Genomic DNA, 24,202 nt, shown 5'->3' with positions numbered 1-24,202 from the left:
CAAACATGTTTGCGGGCTCCCAACCCTCCCTTCGCCTTAACTTGGGTAGTGGTGTAAAAGCACAACAAAGAAGAACAACCTATAAAAATCAGTTGAAAAGGACTTGACTCATCAGATCGAACAAAGCAAAAATATTCAAGTAACATAAACACCAAAGACACAAAGAACCGATCTGTGAGTACTGTAAATTCAGAAATTATTGCGTGCATTTATTTTTGCGATTTCTGAAGAATGGACAAAAATGTAAGATTAATTATTGCGATTCCATGAAAAACTGCATACATATAAATGTATCAGATATCAGAATGCGAGTTCTTATTAATGCGATACTCAACCAGTCGCATTATTTGCATTGATATCCTTGCAATAATTTCTAATTACTCGCATTTACAGGAAGCTAGTTCCAAGCTAATAACAACTAATAAAAAGATCATGAATCCAATCCAAAACATTACTTTGTTTAAATTTCAGAATGAAATACTGCTGCAAATATTCATCTTCATCCATCTTATTCTCTGCTATTAAGAACGACGATTTCTTGTCTTGTCTGGGTCGAATGGTCGTACACAGTTTAAATGTACTTGTACCAAACAAAATAACAAGCGTATCTTGGAATTTATGTTTTTTTCAATCACATTAAATAACGTAAAATTTCCCTTACTAAATACTAGATCGACAAAGTTTTTTCTGATATTATCGAAACTTTATTGCACAAAAGAAATAAATCTTAAACAGGTTAAGTGATACTACACAATGCATTTATACAATATAGAAAAATCATAATCATTTTTATTCATTCGTAATAATGATTGACAAAAATGGACATTATATCGACCTAATTCTAAATCGAAACAGTGATTTTTCATATATCTAAATTTCGAACTCTGTTAGTAGTTTTAATAGTAATTTCATTTATAGTTTATTAACAAAATAAGTTTTAACTGTTTTCCATGTTAAAATTTTGTGCCGTTGAGGGTTAAAGACTGTATGGTACCCTTTCGATATCGTTTGGATAGTTTTGTAGTTGGGTTACTGTATCATAGCCGTACAACCCCCATATCTTCTTTTATTCATCATAGACATAATCTGATTAAAAATAAAAACTAAGGATGTATAGTTTGCTAGAAAAAAATGTTGAAAAAAAATATTTTTGGACTAGCTGCTACGTTTTGCAACTTAAGGGTATAGGATTCAGTTACAGGGGAGGTAATGGCTTGCTAACGTAAAATGTTATTTTTCGCGATGTCAAACTGTCACATATCGGGAACAGATGCATTTTTCGACTGATTGTTATCATTCAGACTGATTTACCTTGAAAACGAGTTCATGGACCCCTCTTTTTTAAAATGACATTAGTTTTGATTACGTATGAGAATTATTTGTACCAATTTTTATGCAAAACGTCACCGATGAAATTTTTTTAAATTAGATAAATTTACAGCACAAAATTCCGTTTTTTTTATTAAATCCTGAAACTTTAATAAAAATTAATTATTTCCAAAGAATTGTTATACAAATTTAGAATAACTTATTTACGAAAGGAAGATTTTCCAAATGTTTTTACAAAAATCCTCTTGTGTTTATCTGTTGAAACAAAAAAGTTAGGTATGTCTATCCAAAGGATAGAAATGTCAAAAAAACGAAAATTTTAGTGAATGTTTAAAATTTCGGCCCCACTTATCTCTGAAAGTAGCACATGAAGGTGTATTTTTTATTACATAATTGAATTGACTAGGTAAAAAATAGCTTGTATGCACATTTTCGTAAAAAAATCACCGTGGGATCAAAACTGTATCTTATGCCCTTAAGGTAGAAGTCTTTAACAATTTGATTATTGACGCCGCTCACGATATCCCCGGCAGAGCCCATCATGAACATACGGAGAAGAGATTCTTGGTGAAACAGAAGCAATGCTTTCTGTTGTTGTAATTTATTTCATCGAATGCCAGTTAAAAATAGGAGTGGCTATATCAATTCTTTCTTAGGAAACACACGAAAATTAAAATTGTATATTGTACGGTTTGTAGATTACGCCCAACAAATATGATTAAAAAGGATTTTTTGCCTTCTTAGTCAATTGATAAATTGTATAACTTCGTTTTTTCACAAGTGCTTCAAACAAACTATCAATATTAAGGTGAAACAAATATGTAGAAAATTGAATCTAAACCATGACAAATTTAATCAAAACCATGACGAATATATAGACACTTAACTGAACCATGCCAATCGCTTAACCAAACATTAGCAATTTCGATATTATGGTTATCCTGCGTTAATTTCTCAAAAACAACGATTTCAATGTAGATCGTTTGACTTACAATATAGATTCAAACATCTTATTTGCTTTTTATTTGCTCATTTGAAAAGAACTGAGATGATCTTTCTTGGAAGTAGCCTAACTAAACCATGACAAAATCACTGTACTAAACGCTCCTCGATATGACGACGTTACTACCCGTGGTGTTGAAAAATATAATGGTTTCGGAAGATATTTTTCCCTCTGTTATTTTCGCTCTCAATAAATATTGCTCAGATGTAATTTGATTTCTAATTTCAATAAAATACCATTTGATTCTGAAACTATAACCTCTGTTTCTGAGGATCTTAATAATATACTTGTAACAACAAGATGTATATGATAAAATAATACCCTCTTATGTAAAACTTTAACCATGACCCGACATGAGTAAGTTTCTTCTTCAATCACCATGAAATATTTACAAAATTAAAAAAGAGAAAAAATGAAAAATTCCAGTATGATCTTATAAATTAGTTGGAAATGTTACAAAAACAAAATCCAAAAGTAATTTGGAACAGAATATTACACAATTATTACTATTGTAGTGCATATATTGTAGGTAACAGTAGTTCAAATAATTATAGTAACGGTACAAATTCTACTCAACTAGATTAACACTTCAACAATCACTACCCATTCTCTGTAATCACTTCAACATTTGTAGCACATAAAATCACCAATTATGCTGAAATTGGCCTGAGATGCAGATCATTATAGCTAAATAAAAAATAATGTCAGACATAAATTTATATTGGTTTGTCACTATGGAAAGAAGGGGTAAAATTGTTTTTTTTTTATCAAATGTTTGCAAAATTCTTGTAAGAAATACCGAACTCCAAGAGAAATTCAAAAAGAGGGAGGGAACGTAGTTCATAAAAACTGACAAAATCAAAAGTTAAACTAATCAACCTATGAAACGAATGGAAAACAACTGCTATTGTTAAAAAAAAATCCAAACACAATTTATTTCAGTCTTTCAGTTTTATCAACGATTAAAAAATTATAATAATCTTTTATTCGTAAGCAATACAACTTATAGAATATAAATATTACAAATATTCAATTACATCAGTGAAATATATTTACATTTAAACAATTAGTCAAATAATCATATAAGTAGGTATACCCATATAACAGTACAGCAGAGTATGATAAAATATAACACATATTAAGCATTTATAAATGAATTTAATTACGTGCCTTCTCGGCCAGAAATGAAAACTTCCCTAAATTGTTAAGTTCCTTTACATTATGAACAGATAGCAGCTGTACGAGTTTAAAATTCGAAGGTTTTCTCCAATAATATGGTTTGATAAATTTCTTTCGAAGTTCATTATACTTTTCACATACTAAAATAAAATGATATTCATCTTCAATTACTTGTTTATCACACATATTACAAAGTCTCAGATGTCTCTCAATATTATAAAATCGACCAGTTTCTATATTCAAACAGTGAGCAGATATGCGGTATTTACAAATAAATGGTTTATAAATATAATTTACAGCATGATCTAAATAAAATTGTAACATGTTGGGGTCAAATACATATCTATACAACAAACATTTTGGCGAATCTTCAAAAAATGAGTTCATTTCACTATGAATGCTACCCTTTACTCTATCTTTGAATTCAATTAAAAACAAATCCAAATTTTTAACACCCTGATGTAACCATACATCATGGAACCCATACATGTAAAATATGTCTCTAATTCGACAGGCCCAGTTATATTTGTCGTTTGGTTTTTTATTACATCTCTCGAGCATTTCTTCATAACAGCATTTAAGAATATAGTTATAAGTACATAAGAACTTAAACCAATATTTTAACATTCGACAATATCTTTCTATAAACATAGGGTATCGTCCCAACTCACAATAAACCATATAATTAACAGTAGATGCTTTCACCTTTAATATACGTTTTAAGAATTTCATTTGAACTTGTTCGATATCATCACATTCACAACTATAATTCAAAATACTTGCTACATACGTGTCAAACAATGACAGCATAGTTTCAAAATTAAAACAGTCATCCTGCAATTTACTATACAAACTAAATAATGCTTTACGACCTTGGTTTGCTAATGATTGTTGGGTATATGTAAAATAACCATTATATCTAAATAAAATACCCAGATATACAAATTCATCACACATATCTATTGAATTTCCATTTAAATACCATCTCTCATTTGCTTTAACTTGACCTCTGTTTCTGAACACAACAATGTTTGTTTTTAAACAATTAATAAATAAATTGTACTTATTAGAATAGACATTTAAACAATTAATCATCTTTTGTAAATCTTCAATATTTTTACTGAACAATACTGTGTCATCTGCATACATAAGTAAATACAAGTTCAACATTTTTAACTCATAAGGTTGACATCCTTGACTAATAAGCTCTATTTCCATGTCATTTACGTACAATGAATATAAAAATGGGGATAATGATTCCCCCTGCATTAAACCAACATTACTATTAAAGAAATTTGAGAAACTACCATCAAATTTTACACAACATTTAAGTTTTGAATACATAGATTTTAATACATTTAATAGTTTCACCTAATCTAATAAGTCGTAACCATAATTTCATATGTGTGACACTGTCAAACGCCGTTTTATAGTCTACAAAACAACAATAAAATCTTTTACCAGATTTCAAAGATTTAGAAATTAAAGAATTGAGAGCGAAGATGGCGTCAGTAGTACCATAACCAGGTCTGAAGCCAAACTGGGCATCTGTTAGTACATCATGGTTTCTACTCCATTTTGTAAGTCGAGCGTTGATGAGAGTTGTAAACAGCTTTCCAATATGGGACACAAGAGATATTCCACGAAAGTTTCCAGGCTCATTAACATCACCTTTTTTGAATACAGGGATAATAATACTTTTTACCCACAATTCAGGAAAGTCACCATTTGTAAGAATACAGTTAAATATTTTACACAACACAGGTTTAATGAAATTTTTGCTCATAATAATGTACTCGTTCATCATATTATCGTATCCTGTAGATTTGTCTCGTTTTAACTTTTTAATACCCTCATCAAGTTCTTTTTCCGTAAATGGAGAGTCAAGCTCATCGAAAACAGTACCTGTATTTTCGCCTGGTAAATCCTGCGGATGTATATCTGGGTTGGAAGTTAATTTCTTAAAATGTTCTTCAAACTGCTCTAAAGTTATATTATGATGTATAACCTTTTTACGTTTCTTAAATTTCCTAAAGAATTGTTTCGGATTAGTCCTTCTTAACGAAGCCATCATGTTACCTCTTTGATTCTTATATTGTCTCTTCAATTTATTTTCGAGCCACTTATATTTCTGTTTTGCTAAATTAAGACTGAGTCTATTTTCATTGGATCGGTACTTATTAACAGTTCCAAGTGCCTGTTGGTAAGCATTATATACGTTTTTACATTCATCTGTAAACCAGGGTTTATCTGTTGCAGTTTTTAATTGTTTATAATCATCAGTACATATATTACAGGGTTTTTTATGTCTAATTTCTGTCTTTGTATACTGGTCAAAAATATCAGACAAAAGTTTATTTAATTCATCCACGCAGATATTGGTGTCGCTATTTTCATCTATATTGTTCAACATATCCTCAAACTGCTGGGCGTTAGACAACAAACTCTCTCTGACGTCATCTTCGCACTCGTTTCTCCATTTAAAAGTATTATAAACATGATTACTACATGAGCATTGATCTTTGATCAAATTTACAGTATTGTCCCTAAGGTAAAATTGAACTGACAATGCAGCGTGACATGAAAAACTAGTAAACATTCCTACGTTTAAACTCTTTACAATCTTAAACATATTCTCAGATAATAATAAATAGTCAATTACACTACAACTATTTTTATTATTAAAAGTTATTTTACCACTATCTTCTCCAAAACGTCCGTTACAGATGCGTAACCCGGAGTTCTTTGACCGAAACTGTTGGGCGCTTTTATATCCTCGAGATGTCTCTGCACAAAATCTTGCCTATCATTTTCATAATTAATAAATGAGATATTGTCTTGTAAAAATGGATCTAAGAAATCGTTCAATAAATAGTCCGGTTTCAAACCAAAACGACCATTTAGGTCTCCTAAAACAGCTACAGTACCAATATTATACAGAGATTCTATTTTTCCTTGCAAAATATCAAATACATCACAGTTATATTTACGATAAAGCACATTTTTATCTGGAGGCATATATTTAGAGCATATGTATAAATCTAAATTATCAGGTGTTATACTTTTATCAATCTTAAACCAAATCATACAATCCACACAACATTTCACAATTTAAATAAATGGGCTAATCCATTTTTTATAAAACACTACTATTCCACCCCCGGAACATTTCTCTCTATATAAACACTTTTTGTCGTAACCTTTTAGATCAAATTCACCAGGGAATTTGACCCAGCACTCATTGAAACACAGAATATCGTAGTTCTTTATAATTTTTACAGTCACAGTTTGTTCATTAAAATTGTATTTTGAAGATCATTATATTGAATTGTGAGGTTATTTTCAAAATTTTAGCTAACTGTCTTTTAGGAATATCATACTAATCATTAATGACCAGATGATTTAGTTATGTTTATTTAGTTTAAATATTGCATTCCTTTTTATTATTATGATTATGAACACGAACCCCATAATCAATAATGACAATACAAATATAAAAATGGCATAGCATTATGAATCAATAACAATCGTCAATAAGATAAACACAATTAACACAAAGTTAATACTAATTAGTAAATTTCGAAAACATTTCTTAGGAAAGATAACTCATGATATGATATAAATAAAAATGTGGTTTGCCTGTTATTTGGATGCGACACAGTCAAATGAAACGGATGATATACATATAAAAGTGACACGGGATGGAACAACTTTCAATAATATTATCATGCAAAAACAAAATAACATTCAGAAAAAATATCTACAAAACAATTCTTTTGGCCAGGGTAGCTTGCTCTTATTCGCAATGGTAAACACAAAAATCTGTTGATGTATAGTAGTAAGCATTTATGTGTCATATCATACGATCGACTTGTATCTGTTAACAAAAGAAAACATATGATGGTTTTAATATATCATGCATTATATTTTAAACTTATATTTAAATACATAGTTCATTATATATAATTAACTAGTGTCGTCCCTACTACCTAAATGGTTGGGAAAAATCGATGAGAAAAAAGGAAAAATAACAAAAATACCATACTCCATGGAAAATTCAAATCGGAAAGTCCCTTATCAAATGGCAAAATTAAAAGCTCAAACACATCAAACGAATAGAAAACAACTTCCATAGTCCTGACTTGGTACAGGCATTTCCTTATGTAGAAAATGGTGGATTATACCTGGTTTAATATTTTGCTAAACCTCTCACTTGTATGACAGTCGCATAAAATTCCATAATATTGACAACAATGTATAAACAAAACAAACAGACATAATAGGTAAAAGGTCAACAATAGTGGTACAGCAGTCAACATTGTGTTATAATCTTAATCACTATAAAAATAAACAAATATGTCAACAACGAAAAACAAAATGGTGTATAGACAAAGCACATAAGCAAAAATGAAAGACAAGAATACAAAAAGTGACCATAGCATAATAACAGAATGGCGGGATGTATAAGTACCGAGCCAAGCCAAAAGGATATTACAAAAAAAATGGACAAAACTGTAAAGGTAAATAATTTACAAAGACAAATAAAAGAACACTATAACACGTGATTAAGTTGATAAACAACGTCAGTACCTTGAATCTATACTTCAAGAATATCATGTATTATTTTTGAAGTTGATACGGAATATTTATAAACAAGCTCTTGGTATCTTCCGATGAACTTTTTTACTTTTTTAGAAAAAGGACGAGACGTTCTTTGACATAACCGTGGTTCAACTTTCTGCTCAGACACTGGTGACGTTTTACATTACGGTACATTGCCGGCTCATCTGCATGTTCTACAAAGGAATTGTTCATTAGATTGACAAAAATTATGTCCGCAGTGCAAGCTCTTGAATACGGAATGAGTTGGGAGATGTATATCCCATACGTAGGTGAAGTTGGTATATCGCTTGCATATATTTCATACGGTCTTTTACTTGCATAACGAAATAGTTGAATATATTACCTTTATATTGTTATACGAATTTGGCTTATAATTTATGCTTTTTCATGGGGTATTCAGCTATACATTGATTGACAGTTAAGTAAATTGCCAAAATTTCTAAAATTCTTTATTTTGTTACTTGCACATTTATGTTTACAAATAATATAGAGCAGAGCCGTCGCCAGAAAACAATACCAGTATTCACGTAGTAATCATATTTTGAATTGATCTTTATATTGCCAAACAACTATTTTAACCGATGCGTGTGCTTTTTGATACAACAAGAGGATAGATAACAAAGTGCGATTCAAAACTCATAAGATAAAGAGAGATTGACAACATCCGGGCAAAAAACAATCAAACAAAGACGTAAAGACAACCAACAGGAAACAACCACTACATAAAGAACTACATGTTAAGACTGATCAACAAGAACCCATTAAAATAGGGAGTAATCTCAAATTCTCCAGAAAAATGCAACTATTTTGATCATTTCAGCTTCGATTCATATGCCATTGACATTAATGAGGCACAATCATTTGATTATAGCTATAGGCAATAAATTCACCAATAAAAAGTGTTAATTATAACGGTTTGATAAAATTTGATAATATCCGAGACTTTCGATTGGAAATGTTTTGACAAAGTTAAAACAACTCAAAAGGTATGAAATAATCATTATCATTAAATGATGACCAATGTATGGATTATAAATAATACTTCATAAATTTCGTGCGTCCGAAGCGCTTTTCTGGCAAGGTGTTGAAAGTTGATATAGGTCGGCCTGAATCAAACAATTCTGATATCTTTGGTTTGTACATATTTAAGCCGAACACCGGGTAAGCATTGATATGCCTTAACTGGATTCTTAAATTAAATAGTACATGTATGTTAGTAATTAACTGTATAGCCTATATATTTTGGAACAAGAATGAGAAGTATTCCTAGAATACTGTTTTACTGCATATTGTGTAAACTTTGTATGTCTATCTCACTTTGAAATATACAAAGCTCGGACTTTTTTTTTTTTTTTTTTTTTTCAACTTGGTTATATAAACGTTAAACAGGTTAAGCTTCATTATTTTAGTTAATCTACGTATAAGTGGAAGATAAGCCGACGAAACTTCAAATCAATCTTCAAGAAATCACACGAAGAGCTGCATGCTTGGTGCATCTAGTTAAATAAAACGAAATATTGCGTGATTTTATATCACGTCAGATATTTTAAAGAAACATACAACCATTATTATATGTTGTTGATTACATCTGATCTCACAGCTTTTTGTATTGTAACTTTGAATGAGAACACATAATAAAAGACATCAAAGAATATAATTGTATATCATTGGCTTTAGAAAATTGCAACCTCACGTGGTACACTTTTACAGGAGTTTTAGTTTACAAAAACATTGCACAGAAAGCAATATTCGCTTAGTTATTGTTATAGAACACACATACGTTTCTTTCTTCATCTGTTTCAGTAATATGCTGTTTCTTTCGACTTATCTGAAACGGATCAATACAATATCCCTAAAGAATAAAAACATTGTTTTTATTTTGTAAGTTTGGAGGTTGCAATATTTATTTGTGACACTTTTGATAGTGACTTAAATGTATATAACAACAATGAAGTCTGTACATGAAATTTGCATGAATTCACATGTGCGCTTTTGACGTCAAACATGTCATATATGGGTTTCATAGAAGTTTTTTTAAACTGTTTCTGTTGACTTTGTTTTAGTTCAGTTTCATTCCATTGATCTCAATTAATAAGGAGAATAGTTTCCACATAAAATTTTAACCTCGCCATATCTGCAAGTGCATATCCTTAATAAACTAAAATTACTCCATCTGGAATATTCATGAATTTTATGCAACTTGAAATCAGGCAAACAATAGTTAGTATACTAGAAAAAACAATTTTGTTTCTGTTTTGGTTCATACGATTTATATTTGTTTTCGTGGCAAATCTTGTGCATTAAGATGCGATACTAAGTGTTTTCACTGATTTACTGTTAATACCAATATATTGCTAATGCATTTTAGAGTTTTCCCGTAATATTTTGTTTAAGAAAAAAACATTTGTGCCCAGATTGCTCATATTTAAATATCCTCTCAACTTCACTGGTACATATATTGCATATTGAACTGGTACAGAGGGTCCAAGAGTATATTGTATTGTGATACCATGAACCTTCCATCGGAGATGACTACCAGCTGGTCATTATGCTTTTACTATATCTAAGGGCTAACTTACATGTATTTATTTGTTTTTTGATTTTTATCAAGTGAATTTGTGCCACCAGAAGAACTGTTCACTGTATTGTTAAACCCTAAAACATTAAATTTTGATTTTAATACATTGAAATGCTTATTTTCGAGAACATTTTCTTTAAATGTATTAGAAAGTCTTTTTTTCATTGCTCATTTTAAGAATGGGTGAAATAACCGTCTTAATATATCACTGGTTTAAATTTCTTTGATAACACTAGTTTAAATTTCTTTAAGATATTTAGAAGACAGTATGACAAAGAGAATACAAAAAATATACACACAAAAAAAGACACAAAGAAAATGACAATTTAGGTATAAGTGAATAAAATTCACTCCCTGTAAGCACTGCATACATGTTTTCTGTTTTGATATGAACGTCACAGTTGAATCTGATCATGTGGACGAACGTAAGACGTAATAAATTATAACCCTGGTATTTTTGTTGAAAATTTTTATAATAATCACCAGCAAAGACTGTGAAATTGTCAACAGATGACTTTGACAAAGTTTTCCCGTTTAAAGTTTTCTTTGACAAAGTTTTTGTTATCAAACACTTTGACAGTGACAACAGGGCTTAACATTATATGAAAATTCTATAAACTGCATTTTGTACTTATGAAAAAAGATGTTTTACCAGCAGAAATTTGGTGTTTATCTGTTGTATGTCCGGGTAGAATTTGGCAATACATATGTCCTACTTCAAACTGTATATGTGATGAAAAAGTGGTATACATAAAGCAATGAATAAGGAGGATAACTTTTACGATTTGTCACCGGTGCAAAAAAATGGAAACAGAATATAAAGTATTTATGATCGGGTGAAATTAATTATATTATATTTGTTTTACTGTATGTTTCTGAAGGAAACTTACAATTCCTATTTACATAGCGCGTCCACACCATAAAACCCAAAATAACGTTGATGACAGATGAGACAACGGCGATGACTGCAGGTAATACTATCTTCCATACTTCATCATTGGTTTTTCCTTTAAAAAATCATGTAAAATTTATGTGGATATAAATATTATGTAAGCTGTTTTATTGAGACTTGTTTCATAAATATATGAAGACATAGTAATAAAATTGAGAATGGAAATAGGGAATGTGTCAAAGAGACAACAACCCGACCAAAGAGCAGAAAACAGCCTAAGGCCACCAAAGGGTCTTCAACACAGCGAGAAAATCCCGCACCCAGAGGCAGGCTTCAGCTAGCCCCTAAACAAAATGTGTACTAGCTCAGTGAAAATGGACGTCACAATAAACTCCGAAACATACAATAGAACTAAATTAAAAAAAAAACATACAAGACTAACAAAGGCCAGAGGCTCCTGACTTGGGACATGCGCAAAAATGCGGCGGGGTTAAACATGTTTTGTGAGATTTCAACCCTCCCCCTATACCTCTAGCTAATGTAGAATAAACAAACACACAGCAATACGCACAGTAAAACTCAGTTTAAAAGAAGTCCGAGTCTGATATCAGAATAGGTAACAGAAGAAACTAAGCAAAATGACAATGATATATATATTAACAAAGACTACTAGCAGTTACTAACATGCCAGCTCCAGACCTCAATTAAACTGATTGAAAGATTATGTCTTCATCATATGAAAATCAAGCACAATCACTCCCGTTAGGGGTTTAGTTTCATACCATCATAAAATACATGAGAAGAAAAAAATTTAATGTGTTTATTTCCGATGCAAAGACCCCATTAGTGAATCAATATTAATTCCAAAATATACCATCTGTAATGACCTGACAACAGTATCGTAACTATATCCCTTCTGAATAAGTCTGTTTAGCACATTATACGAATTTCATTCTCATATTTTATCTTAAAACTCGATTGTTTTTTGTTCTTCTTATCACCCATAATTGTTGTAATTTGTTCATGTATAGTTTATATAAGATATGACAATTTTGCACAGCATGTAGCTTGAAAAAAAAGCCCCGTGACCCATACTTTTTATTATATTTTTGAAAAAGCACGATATATTTCTACATTTTGGCATATTATAATCAAACTATATCACTGACAATTTAAATTTTGACCCCTTATCTACCTTAACATTTTTGTAACACAAATGGTCTTTTAGTTTTGTTGACTATGGTTAGACCGGAATATCATCGATAAAACTTATCTGCTTCAAAATTTGACATTTTATACGCAATAAAATCAACGGTCAATGCTGGTTGAAGATGAAACCCAACCTTGAAGAGCGACAAAAATAATTCCAATTGTCCCATCTTGAAACCCGGTTCTTAAGTCAGAAATTGATGTTTTTTTTCTGGCATGAATATCTTTCAATTGTACGATATTCTTTACCTTGTTTTTTTGTAATTTGTTAGTGGAACTTAATAACGTGAAAGCTGCTACTTAAAGGCTTTTAAAGTTAACTTAAATGTTTAAAAGAAGAATTTTCACGTGCCATGAGCAAAGTTTACACTGCTGATTTGAACTTAGAAGTAAGACAAATTACCATACCCCATTCCTGAGTTTATTCCAGGTTAAAGAGCGATTCGTGATACTCATTAGTTATTCAATCATTTTTCTGTATGTTGCTATTTGTCGTTATGCTTTTATTTTTATAATTTTCTGTAATCGAACGTCTGTCTTTTTTTACAGTAATTTTTGCCTGTCTTCATTCTATATTATGAGAAACATTTATTTAACAAACCTGCTGCTGCTCCATCATTTTCAGATAATGTTGAAACGACTATTATATCTGTATATGAGCTTCTACCGATGGTGTTATTTGCAATCATTCTGATATCATAAAGACTTCCCTCAGTCAATTGCGATATGCTAGCGGTTTGAGGATCATTCTTGGCACCAGTCATGTCAAATTTTGTAGATCGCCAAATTTCAGATTTACATATTCTGTATTGAATGACAAATGTCTGATAATCATAAACTTCATCACCGCTCGATCTAGGCGTCCATTGAAAGGTCAATGAAGATTTCGATGTAAATACAACACTCATATAATTTGGCTTGTTTGGAGGACCTAAGCAACAATACAGAAAGACATATGAAATACAAGATAAGTTCATGATCACGGGGGTCTCGACCTACAAATTTGGGTACAGACCCGTCCCTCCCATTCGTATACTGATTTATGTGAAAATCCCTACCCATTCATATATTTATTGAAAAAATCACAACTCATTTATATATATGTATTTACCAGCTATCATAACTTATTATTTCAATCAGATATTAACCAAATGGGATCCGTGATACATATTATGAGATAAAAAGATCAGAACAGTTTTTACAAACATCTTATCAGAACAGATGAACATGTATAATCCATTGACGTATTTTAAATTATACCCATTGTTATTTTACCTCCGTGAATTTGCACCGCATACACGTCTGTGTATACCGTCATATAATAAGAGGCACTCCTGCCCCTCCTGTGGTTATGATATTTTAAAATCTTTCTTAAATATTTTGTAAGTAAATACAGTGCATGATATAGTTTGGTTTAATGTAATCGTTTCGGTGAAATGTCACCTGAAAATCTCTTATGCTCGGTTATTTAACAAACGAAAAATAGATCTGAGTAGAATTTCAAACTATGCCTCTGAAAAAATTACTCTGTCTGCCATAAAACTGTAATGACAGCGGCCATAATACTGTCCAAGTAAATCAACCGGATCACATCGCAACATGTATTTCTAATTAACCATAATAATTTTTGAAGGAGCTGTAGTGGTTTGATGTAAACCGACGTTCAAATATGCCAGATATTAAATTACCCTTTGAAAGCTATACATTACATTGTCTGTGAGATCGTCTGATACAAATCGTATTACTATGGAATAATTATTAATTTACGTTACCATGAACAAAATAAAGTCATTCGTATAATGTTTACAGAAATACTTACATGTTAAAAGTGTGACTTTTGTTAGGTCATAGTTTTGATACGTAAAAACATCGTCTTTCTTGCTGTAAGTAAACGTTATGGTGTTCAAGGAATATCTTAACAAACTGTTTATGTATTTTATAAATTTGTTGTAATTCATTTAAATCATATTATGCATAAACAGTACAATAGTAATATTAAACTTCAACTACAATCAGATCTTACTGAAAAACTCATCGAAGATGACATGCTTATAATATGGTACACCAGACGCGAGTTTCGTCCACGCAAAACTCATCAGTGTCGTACGAATCAAGACAGTTGAAAGACCAAATCTAATAAGAAATTGAAGAGCATAACAACCCAAACCTTCTGAAAATATGTGCTAAATTATACAAATCGACTGTGCTACATTTATAAATGTGTATGTTGAGAAACTGGAATGTTTATCTCATCGCACTAGATAATGGACAATGCTTTTTTGTCAAAATGTTCTATATACATGATATATGTTATATATATAAGAAAATAAAACGGGACTATTTTTGTCGATTTGATTCGAGTTACACCCCATGGACAGTAACGTCAAAATCGAGATTTTTGTGAAAATTGATAAAATGTTCTGGATTTTAACCACATTAAGGCCTAGGAAACATATAACGAATGGGTTAACCAAAGTAAACATTTAACTCATATAGTTCATTTGTTAAAAGAAACTTCTTGTCACAAAATAGATTTTTGGCGAAACCTGCGCTATATGTTGTCTCTCTCAAAAACCTTTCAAAATATGTCTGTTTTCTTTGGTTTTAGCAGGAAATGGAGATGTATGCTAATTATGACCTCATAAAACGAACATTGATGCCTAAATGTTAAAACAAAAATATCTGTTTCCAATCTAATCATTGTGTAAGTAGATATAAGAAGATGTGGTATGAGTGCCAATGAGACAACTCTCCATCCAAGTCAAAATTTATAAAAGTAAACCATTATAGGTCAAAGTACGGTCTTCAACACGGAGCCTTGGCTCACACCGAACAGTAAGCTATAATGGGCCCCAAAAATTACTAGTGTAAAACCATTCAAACGGGAAAACCAACGGTCTAATCTATATAAAAAACAAGAAACGAGAAACACTTATGGTAAACAAGACGGTAAACCGATGCAGAACATTTTTCGGATTTTGATCCGCCACAATCTGTCACTAAATAGTCACGATTTTAATCCGACTAGACAAAATCGGCTTAGTTTCCCCGGATGTTAAGCCTCAGTCACTCATCTTGGTTTTTACTGCCGTCCTTGATGAGACCACTCCCGATTAAAATATGTCAAACCTTTGATCAAGATCCTGTGATTCATGGCTGGAAATTTATAAAACCCTTTATTTAATCACAACAATAAGATATTGTTTTGGAAGCGTCCCGATCATCCCGTTCTCAATCTGAATCTGATCCGATTTGTATCTTTTGCATGATAGAGATAACGATATAATCTGTCCCAACAGCGCCCCGATTCTCTCAAACGCGGTCCGACATAGAGCAGACAGTGACTTGACAGTGAACCGACGCAGGTTGTTCTTACAATTTTGATCCAATACAGCAGAATCTGTCACGAGATAGTCACGATCGTAATCCGACCAGACAAAATTGACTGAGTTTCCCTACATTTTACGGGACGCACCTAACTTTCGGGAGTCCTTGACCGTCCTCTCTGGACCATTCCTGATTCATAGAACTCTGTTACAAACATAAACGACTGCGTTCAGACAATGATAGGACACCTCAGATGATTGGTAATAGTAATCCGACTTTTTCACTGTTCGTGTCGTAACGTTGTCTGATCTCAAATGGGAACCATAATCGGTTATGTGTGACCGCCGCTTTACGGGACGGGCCTAATTGTCCGGAGTGCTTGGCCGACCTCCCAGACCATCACCTATCTTAATGGCACCAATTTCTTGTACGCCTCTTTAATAGCAGACTTTTTTTCGTATTGTTGTGAATCGCAGTTTACGGCCAACTTCAGTAAAGATCCGTCTAAATTCCATCGAATAGTAAATATTACCGTTATCTTGATTATATGTTTGTTCGATTTAATCAATAATTTTCTAATTTAATGTACTACTACAATTTACCCGAGGGATTGACTTCGAATAAATCTAATGCTAAAAGCAGTAATTGTTCTTTTCTAAATTTGAATATTTCATTTTCATACGGGAATCTCTATACAAAAATGTACGACAAAAGAGACAATTTTCATTTTTTATTTACCATTCAAACCATAATTTTTTGTTTGAACTACGCACTTGTATAGCTTACTGTACAGTATGGGTTTTGCTTATTGTTAAAGGACGTACGGCGACCTATAATTGTTATCCCCTCTGGTCTTCACTGAATATTTGTCTCATTGACAACCATATTACATCCCCTTAATTTAAAAAGAGAAGAATAGATAGTCAATGGAATGAAGCAGTTTAAAGTAAATCAAATGACAGAAGATATTTGCAGGTTATTTTAAATATGGAGGATCGATACGAAACATCAATTTTTAACAAACAATTGAGAAAGCACATAATAGTGACTTAATAACTTACATTTCAAGATCTTGCATGACTGCTTCTACTGATTTACATCTATTGTAACACTGAATGTCGTCTTTATCTATATTATCAGTTAAGTAATCACTCGAATTAACCCAGGCACAATGAGGATCTTTTACACAGGTATCAATCCATCTGTACTGCTCACAGTTTATGACTTGTATACGTTTTACAGAAGTGTCTGTGCCTATATAAACCGAGTCGTTCTACCATATAGGAAAAGAAATGAATATGAAAGTATATCATTGACTGAATTAATATGATGAAAATATATTATACAAAATCACATGATTTCAAATGTACTATTATAACACTAACGTTTTTCTACCCCAGACATTGAGGACCTAAGAAAAGTTTGGCACCAATTTTTAAATGACATTATATCTTTATGTACCGATTAAATTTATTACCGGGTTTGTACTAAGATGAGCAACACGACGGGTGCCACGTGTGGAGCAGGATCTTCTTACCCCTCCGGAGTACATGAGATCACCCCAGTTTTTGGTGGGGTTCGTGTTGCTCAGTCTTTAGTTTTATATGCTGTGTTTTGTGTACTATTGTTTGTCTGTTGGTCTTTTTCTTTTGAAGCCATGGCGTTGTCAGTTTATTTTCGACTTATGAGTTTGAATGTCCCTTTGGTATCTCTCGCCTCTCTTTTTCGAATGCTTGATTTATTTCATAGAAGCAGAACAAATGTAGTTTCTTATTCCTTAATTGTTCACTGCAATTTCATCTTTGCATCTTAATACTTTAGAAATATTTGCGACATAAAAATATTGCAGAATATGCAATTGTTCAACTGGGGAGAATTTCACAAAATTGCATAAAAAATACATTGGTAAAAAATGAAGAAAATGTATGACTGTAAAAAGAAACTAGCACTTGCGAAAAAAGCCTGACAGTGTGTTATCCAAACTACTAGACTAAGTATATCTCTTTCGATTTGAGTCACGCATTTTCTTAAAACAAAATGGCAAATTCGTTTCTTTAATTATATTGATGATATCATTTGTTATTGAATTATTAGTAAAGAGACAATCCAAGTTAATCTTTCGAAAGGAGTAAACAGCGTTATTGTTAGAGCAGATGTACAATGAAGGTTGGTAAATTAATATCAACAAAGTTTGTCATAATGTCGACAATTGTTACAGCATTATCATTTCACTCACCACTTTGAAATGATAATACAAACGGACAGATCAAGTTATCGTTAGTAGTGCTCGACATTGATGTTTAACATGCTGAAATTGGTAAACTTTTGTCGGATTTATTTCTTTAGATTCGAATCATTTACTGCAAATCGTGTCATGGCCTAGGCGTAAAGTCGCCTTTTGAATAACTAACTGTGACCTATGCTGTATTTTCACATGTCATAATTTCTCCTTCAACAAAGCACTAGGATGTATTGCAAACTCCCGTTTTTTTTATATAAGTACCAAGAATAGCAAACCTACTGTAGTGTAGGGGTAAATGGTTCAAATATATTCAAAATCAGAGGAACTACAAGGAAACTCTAAAGTCACTAATTGTGGTTTGAACCACAAAACATATATATGTGAATCAAAATGTAAAATAATTTCTATGAGACTGTGCTTAATCAAACGTTTTGAGTCAGTAAATGAAGTTTTATGGCAATCTGATATCGATTGATAAATCAGCATTCCATTATTCTGACTAAGCTATTAAAATCAGAAAAATCCGAAGATCCGTCATCTTTCATTTGTCTTGTAATGATCCAGAATTAAGCTTATTGAACCGATGTAATGCATTAATTTACAAATGTATCAGATATACATTTAACTATGAGGTTTGAATGCAACAATGTTTCAACAATCTTAACGACTGAAAGGGTGGGACAGAAACTTCAAGTTCCGCTATATAGATGAGGTCCTTTCACTGAATATTGCAAGTTTGTTGATTATGTCATGTGTGTTGATCGCATCTATCAAATTAAACTTGACTAAAAAGATACCAAAGACACTGCTAAGTTTACTTCATATCTTTACTTACATTTAGAAATTGACAATGGAGGGTCGGTTGAAAACCTTACTTTATAACAGAAGGGATCAATCTCCATTTTTTTTCTTATTTCAAAAATGTATTCTTATATGTTTTTGGTTAATCAGTCAGATCTGTATCAACAAAATTAAAATCGGACATACAACTTTAACAAATGTAATTAAGTTCCGAGTTTAAAATCATTGTAATTTTTAAGTCAACTTACATATTGTTTGAGTGCCCAAATGACTTCTGCATTACTCAGTGGTGAGTACATGCTATCAATATACGTGCTGCCATCCTTAAAAAATAACTTGTAAACTTCACCATTATCTGTAAAAGATACATATGTGTTGACATGTGAGAAATCGTTAACTATTAATCTGAATAAGGTCATTATGATTGATGAGATTCTGCAAAATACACAGAAGGCACCGACATTTCTACGAGTTTTGGCCGCTTCATAATCCTCCCTTTACCCTCCCCAAGTACCAATTTCTAGTATCGCTCTTATGCAATACATTATATGGCCTTCTTCTTAATACTGTAAAAGTTTAGAAAGTGAACATATCGGAGAAATCATGCGTTTTCATGTTTTCATTTAAAACTGTCTTTAGAGGAGACGAGATGTATCTAGATATTTTACATTGTATAGTTATTTTCACAGGACCAGTGTCTTTAAAAGTGCGGTATCATTGTCATTGTATTTATAATTCCGCCTAACACTCTCCTTAAACAGGGCATCGGAGTTAATGTCCCTATTACATGTACGACTGGACGTTGATGGGTATTTAAACATCCCGCCGCACAGCCTCCCTATTTAGCTATAGGAGTTTACGTCCAGACAGGATAATTCTAAAGTTGACTGCATTTCTTCACCGCAATCAACCCTTGGGGTGACACGACAATTGAAACCTTGTAGCAACAATACCGTTGTCAACGATATCATGAATGTTTGTCTTAATATAAAATGATGTTCATGCTTTAATCATTTCACATATATTCAAGTACTTTACACCGGAATATAGGACCTATACACATTCGTTGCATAATAATATTCATCTGTGAAGAAACAAAGACAAAATAAAGACTTATTAAAACTGTAAAACTGAATAACAAGTTTTCAATATAATACTAAACATGCATTATGGTTATAAAGTTTCACGGTCATAAATTGTAAGACAGACCGTGCGAGACCATCGTGGATTGTCAAGATCGTTAACACCTCCCGTAGGATTTAATTTGCAATTACGTTTTCAATATTATGCAACCCAATATTAATGAGCAAATGTAAAAGGGTCCGTTAAAAAGTAAAATAAATATAATATCATGTTGATAGCTCCGTTCATTCTATTACTAATAGTTCTTTACAGCTACTGGCGGACTAAAAGTCCCCGATGGTACCCTCCTCCAAATAATCAAGTTACTTTGGTACCTTTTGTGTGAATAATTGTCAATAAGAATGCACATCATTCAGGTAATGTCGAACTCGGAGGTTTTTGCATGTTTAAATAAGGTTCAAGTTGTTCCATACTTTCAAATGTAAAATAAGTTTGGCTTTCAGACGTAACCTGATCGAGCGTACATTGTTTTGTACCCGGTGAATGTTATTTTAGTTATCAAAGGTCTAAACGGACATCGGTATCATACATTTTTTTTCGAAAGGACATGTAGGCTCTGAATAAAACAAATAAGACTAACAGACAGCGCTTTAGATTTTATCGTTTAAACATTGGGTAAAATGGTTTATCGATAAACGCTTTTTATTAAGCTGAACAGGTTGCATAGAACCACATGAATTCATAGCTTTAATGATATATGATTGTTCTGAATATTTGCTGTTGCACAGATGCGGTAATTCTTTACACATGTTTCTGTCTAGTTAGGTCGTGCAGATATACAATGCATTTAAAAGGTAAAGAAAAGAAGAATATTGTGAATATACTAATCTTCAAAGGATGTATTGACATTTTTCAAAATACAGTGGAGAAATATTCATACTACCCGTTTTGACCAACCCTACCTCTTCACCTTTAATAAAATCACTAGTTCGTTTTCTTTGTTTGTCATTGATTATTCCACAATCACATCACAAATTAGAGACAATGCTTACTTGAAGCTGTATAAAGCACAATTTCTGACATGTTGCTATGTAGTTCAAGGTGTTGCAGTTCTCTGTCGTCTAGAAGAAATACTGGCTTTCCATTCACTTGTTCAACCGTGTTGTTCATTAACGGATGATCAGCAATAAACTGAAGACCTTCTTCACTAAGTGACAACGAATCTTCTGTACACTGCAATGATAAAACTCAATGTATTAATGCTAAATGTATATTTCAATGAGGTACCGATTAAATTTGCTAATAACCTATCTGGGTTTTTTTCTTTTTCTGAACAGAGGTTAACGTTTATGCCGGAATTTAAAAAGAGGGTGATATACTAAAGGGCAAGAAAAACCTATAAGTCGAAGAAAGGCAGACAATACATAATAAATTCTCAATCTTTGACTGTTTCAGCAAATCATGTAAATTTGTAAACTTTTTTCGTTACAAAGGTTCAACATTTATATATTTAAGAATATATATTATGAACTTTACGATGGACGTTCTCCATCGGATAACCCGTGGTTATACAGGGCTAACAACGAATCTAATAAGTATTCCATTTTCATGTCTTGAGTTCTTTTAATCTATTATATTTTACGATTTATTTTCGGTTTTTTAATTTTTTCTGAAACTTTCAAAACTTTTTTGAAGGATAACATATACATGTATGTTGTAGGGAAGCCCATTTAGAACCTTCCAAAAATATAATTTGAATTCGAAATCACGAATTTAAATCGTTATCACTAATTGTATAATTTGTTATAACAGATTAAACTTGTGATAACAAATTGGTGGAAATCGTTATAACAGATTTTATAATTCGTTATCACAATTTTTTGTAATTTGTGATAATGAATTAAAATCGTTATAACGAATTGTATAATTTGTTATAATGGATTATATTCGTGATAACGAATTTGTGGAATTCGTTATCACAGTTTTTTTTGTAATTTGTGATTTCGGATTAAAATTTATTATCACAGATTTTTAGCTCACCTGACCCACAGGGGTTAAGTGAGATTTTATCCTCACTTTGCTACCGTCGCTGTTCATTATATTTTACAAAAATCTTTTTTTTTAAACTTTTCGGCCAAAGCGAAGCAAAGTTGGCCGCAATCAATTTATTTTTAACGAATTTTATTTGCAAATTTAGAAAAAGGGATTGGACACTTAATTAGGGATATTGTTTGTTTTTTGTTTTTGTAAAGGGACATAACTCAAGAACGGTAAAAGTGATGCCACCCAATTTCAAACTTGGTCTGTGTTTTGAAGTAATAAAGATTGTGTAGTAGTTTAATAACATTTGGTTGAGGCAAACTAAATGTAGAGAACGAACACGACAGATTTAGCACTTTGTCTATTTATAAAGGGCATAACTCAAGAACCGTAGAAGTGACGCCATTCAATTTCAAATTTAATTTGTTATAACAAATTATACAATTCGTGATTTCGAATTCAAATTATATTTTTGGAAGGTCCCAAATGGGCTTCCGTAATGTTGATAGTCAATTTTCGGATTTATTTAAAAATATCCTACCTTATTCATTGAACAATGTTAATTCATTTTGTTGCTATATAGAGTCTATTCTGCATAGTTGTGAAAATTCTAGTAATACATTTATGTGTATAACTTAAATGTTATATTGCAGTAGATTGAACAGATAAAAACTAAAGTCTCTTTAGATACATGAGGGTATAAGTTCGTGTTGCTCAGTCTTTAGGTTTCTATGTTGTGTTTTGTGTGCTATTGTTTGTCTGTTGGTCGTTTTCTTTTTTAAGCAATGGCGTTGTCAGTTTATTTTTGACTTATGAGTTTGAATGTCTATTTGGTATCTTTCGACTCTCTTTTATATACAATCCATCTGTATACATATGTATTACCGTTTCATTGTAGTAGTATAAGGTAACTATACAAGCCTTTGCAATGCTAAAGCCTGTTTGGAAATCAAAGGCGATAACAGAAAACACAAAATTTGCATCTTAAACACCAATGTAAAATCAGTACTGTTTAACGAAGCTGAAACATGGAGACTTACATCTGGAGTACAACAGAAAATCCAAGTTTTCATCAACAAATGCCTGTGACGAATTTGTAAATTTTGGTGGCCGAAAACAATTAGTAATAAAAGCTTGTAGGAACGAACCAGCAATTAAACAGCTAAAGAGAGGAATATGGTAATGGATTGGCCACACATTGAGGAATCCTGTTGATACCATCACTTGACAGGCTTTAGAATGGAACCATTAAGGACATCGGAGACAGGGAAGAGACCATTTCACAGCTGGAGAAGATCAAGGTTGGAGGAGTTGGAGGAGTTTGGATATACCTGGAGCGAAGCAAAAATGATAGCACAAAATAGAGTAAGGTGGAAAGCGACTGTGGCAGCCCTATGTTCCACAAGTAATGAAGAGGTCTAAGTCAAGTAAGTCATACAGTAACTATATCTAGATGTTTAGTTAATTTGATACTTTCTTTCGTTTTCCTTTACTGTCTGCGTGTATTTATACATGTATGTGTATGGAAGTGACTTATTAGAAAAATGTAAATAAGGGTAAATATATTGACGTACTTGACCCGGTCTTGGAGTTGGAACGTTTGTAGCCTCTGCCCAGTATGAATTATCAGTTGCCTGGTCTTTGAAAGGCCCATTTATCGCAGCTTCTATACTGGTTAAATTAAAGGCACATATTGCTGACGCTGGTGTTCCTTGTCTACAATATGTACTGAATTTAAAATAACATGAATCATATGTATATAAAGCTTATTAATTTTATCAAGAAGATAATTTGATGTTGATTATAGATACAAAATATTTCAGATGAGTGCAGTAATTACTTGTACATAAAGTAAATTCCTGAATTTCTGAGAAGTCTGTGATGTTAAGATTAGTC

The 24,202-nt window shown here is 31.9% G+C and overlaps 1 protein-coding gene across 7 annotated transcripts in view; it reads right to left on the bottom strand.

Annotated features, from left to right (window-relative positions):
* Positions 1 to 3,299: 3,299 nt before the first annotated feature.
* Positions 3,300 to 24,202, bottom strand: part of LOC127734019 (semaphorin-2A-like) — a 105,171-nt gene continuing 84,268 nt past the window's right edge. For 3 of the 7 annotated variants that reach the window (XM_052243559.1, XM_052243562.1, XM_052243563.1), the window contains 9 exons: positions 23,881 to 24,022; positions 21,319 to 21,499; positions 19,432 to 19,538; positions 17,202 to 17,413; positions 14,633 to 14,694; positions 13,415 to 13,744; positions 11,603 to 11,719; positions 10,714 to 10,789; positions 3,300 to 9,986 (listed from right to left, as the gene is read on the bottom strand). In XM_052243559.1, coding sequence (XP_052099519.1) covers positions 9,959 to 9,986; positions 10,714 to 10,789; positions 11,603 to 11,719; positions 13,415 to 13,744; positions 14,633 to 14,694; positions 17,202 to 17,413; positions 19,432 to 19,538; positions 21,319 to 21,499; positions 23,881 to 24,022 — 1,255 coding nt within the window. In that variant the 3' untranslated portion in view covers positions 3,300 to 9,958. The remainder of the gene's footprint in view (positions 9,987 to 10,713; positions 10,790 to 11,602; positions 11,720 to 13,414; positions 13,745 to 14,632; positions 14,695 to 17,201; positions 17,414 to 19,431; positions 19,539 to 21,318; positions 21,500 to 23,880; positions 24,023 to 24,202) is intronic. The other 4 variants (XM_052243561.1, XM_052243560.1, XM_052243565.1 and 1 more) reach the window with 4 other exon arrangements.

The sequence above is a fragment of the Mytilus californianus genome, unplaced genomic scaffold (genome assembly GCF_021869535.1).
Source record: "Mytilus californianus isolate M0D057914Y unplaced genomic scaffold, xbMytCali1.0.p SCAF_3, whole genome shotgun sequence".
Classification (NCBI taxonomy): domain Eukaryota; kingdom Metazoa; phylum Mollusca; class Bivalvia; order Mytilida; family Mytilidae; genus Mytilus; species Mytilus californianus.
The sequence above is the reverse complement of the archived record's forward strand: the minus strand, read 5'-3'. Positions and strand labels throughout refer to the sequence as shown.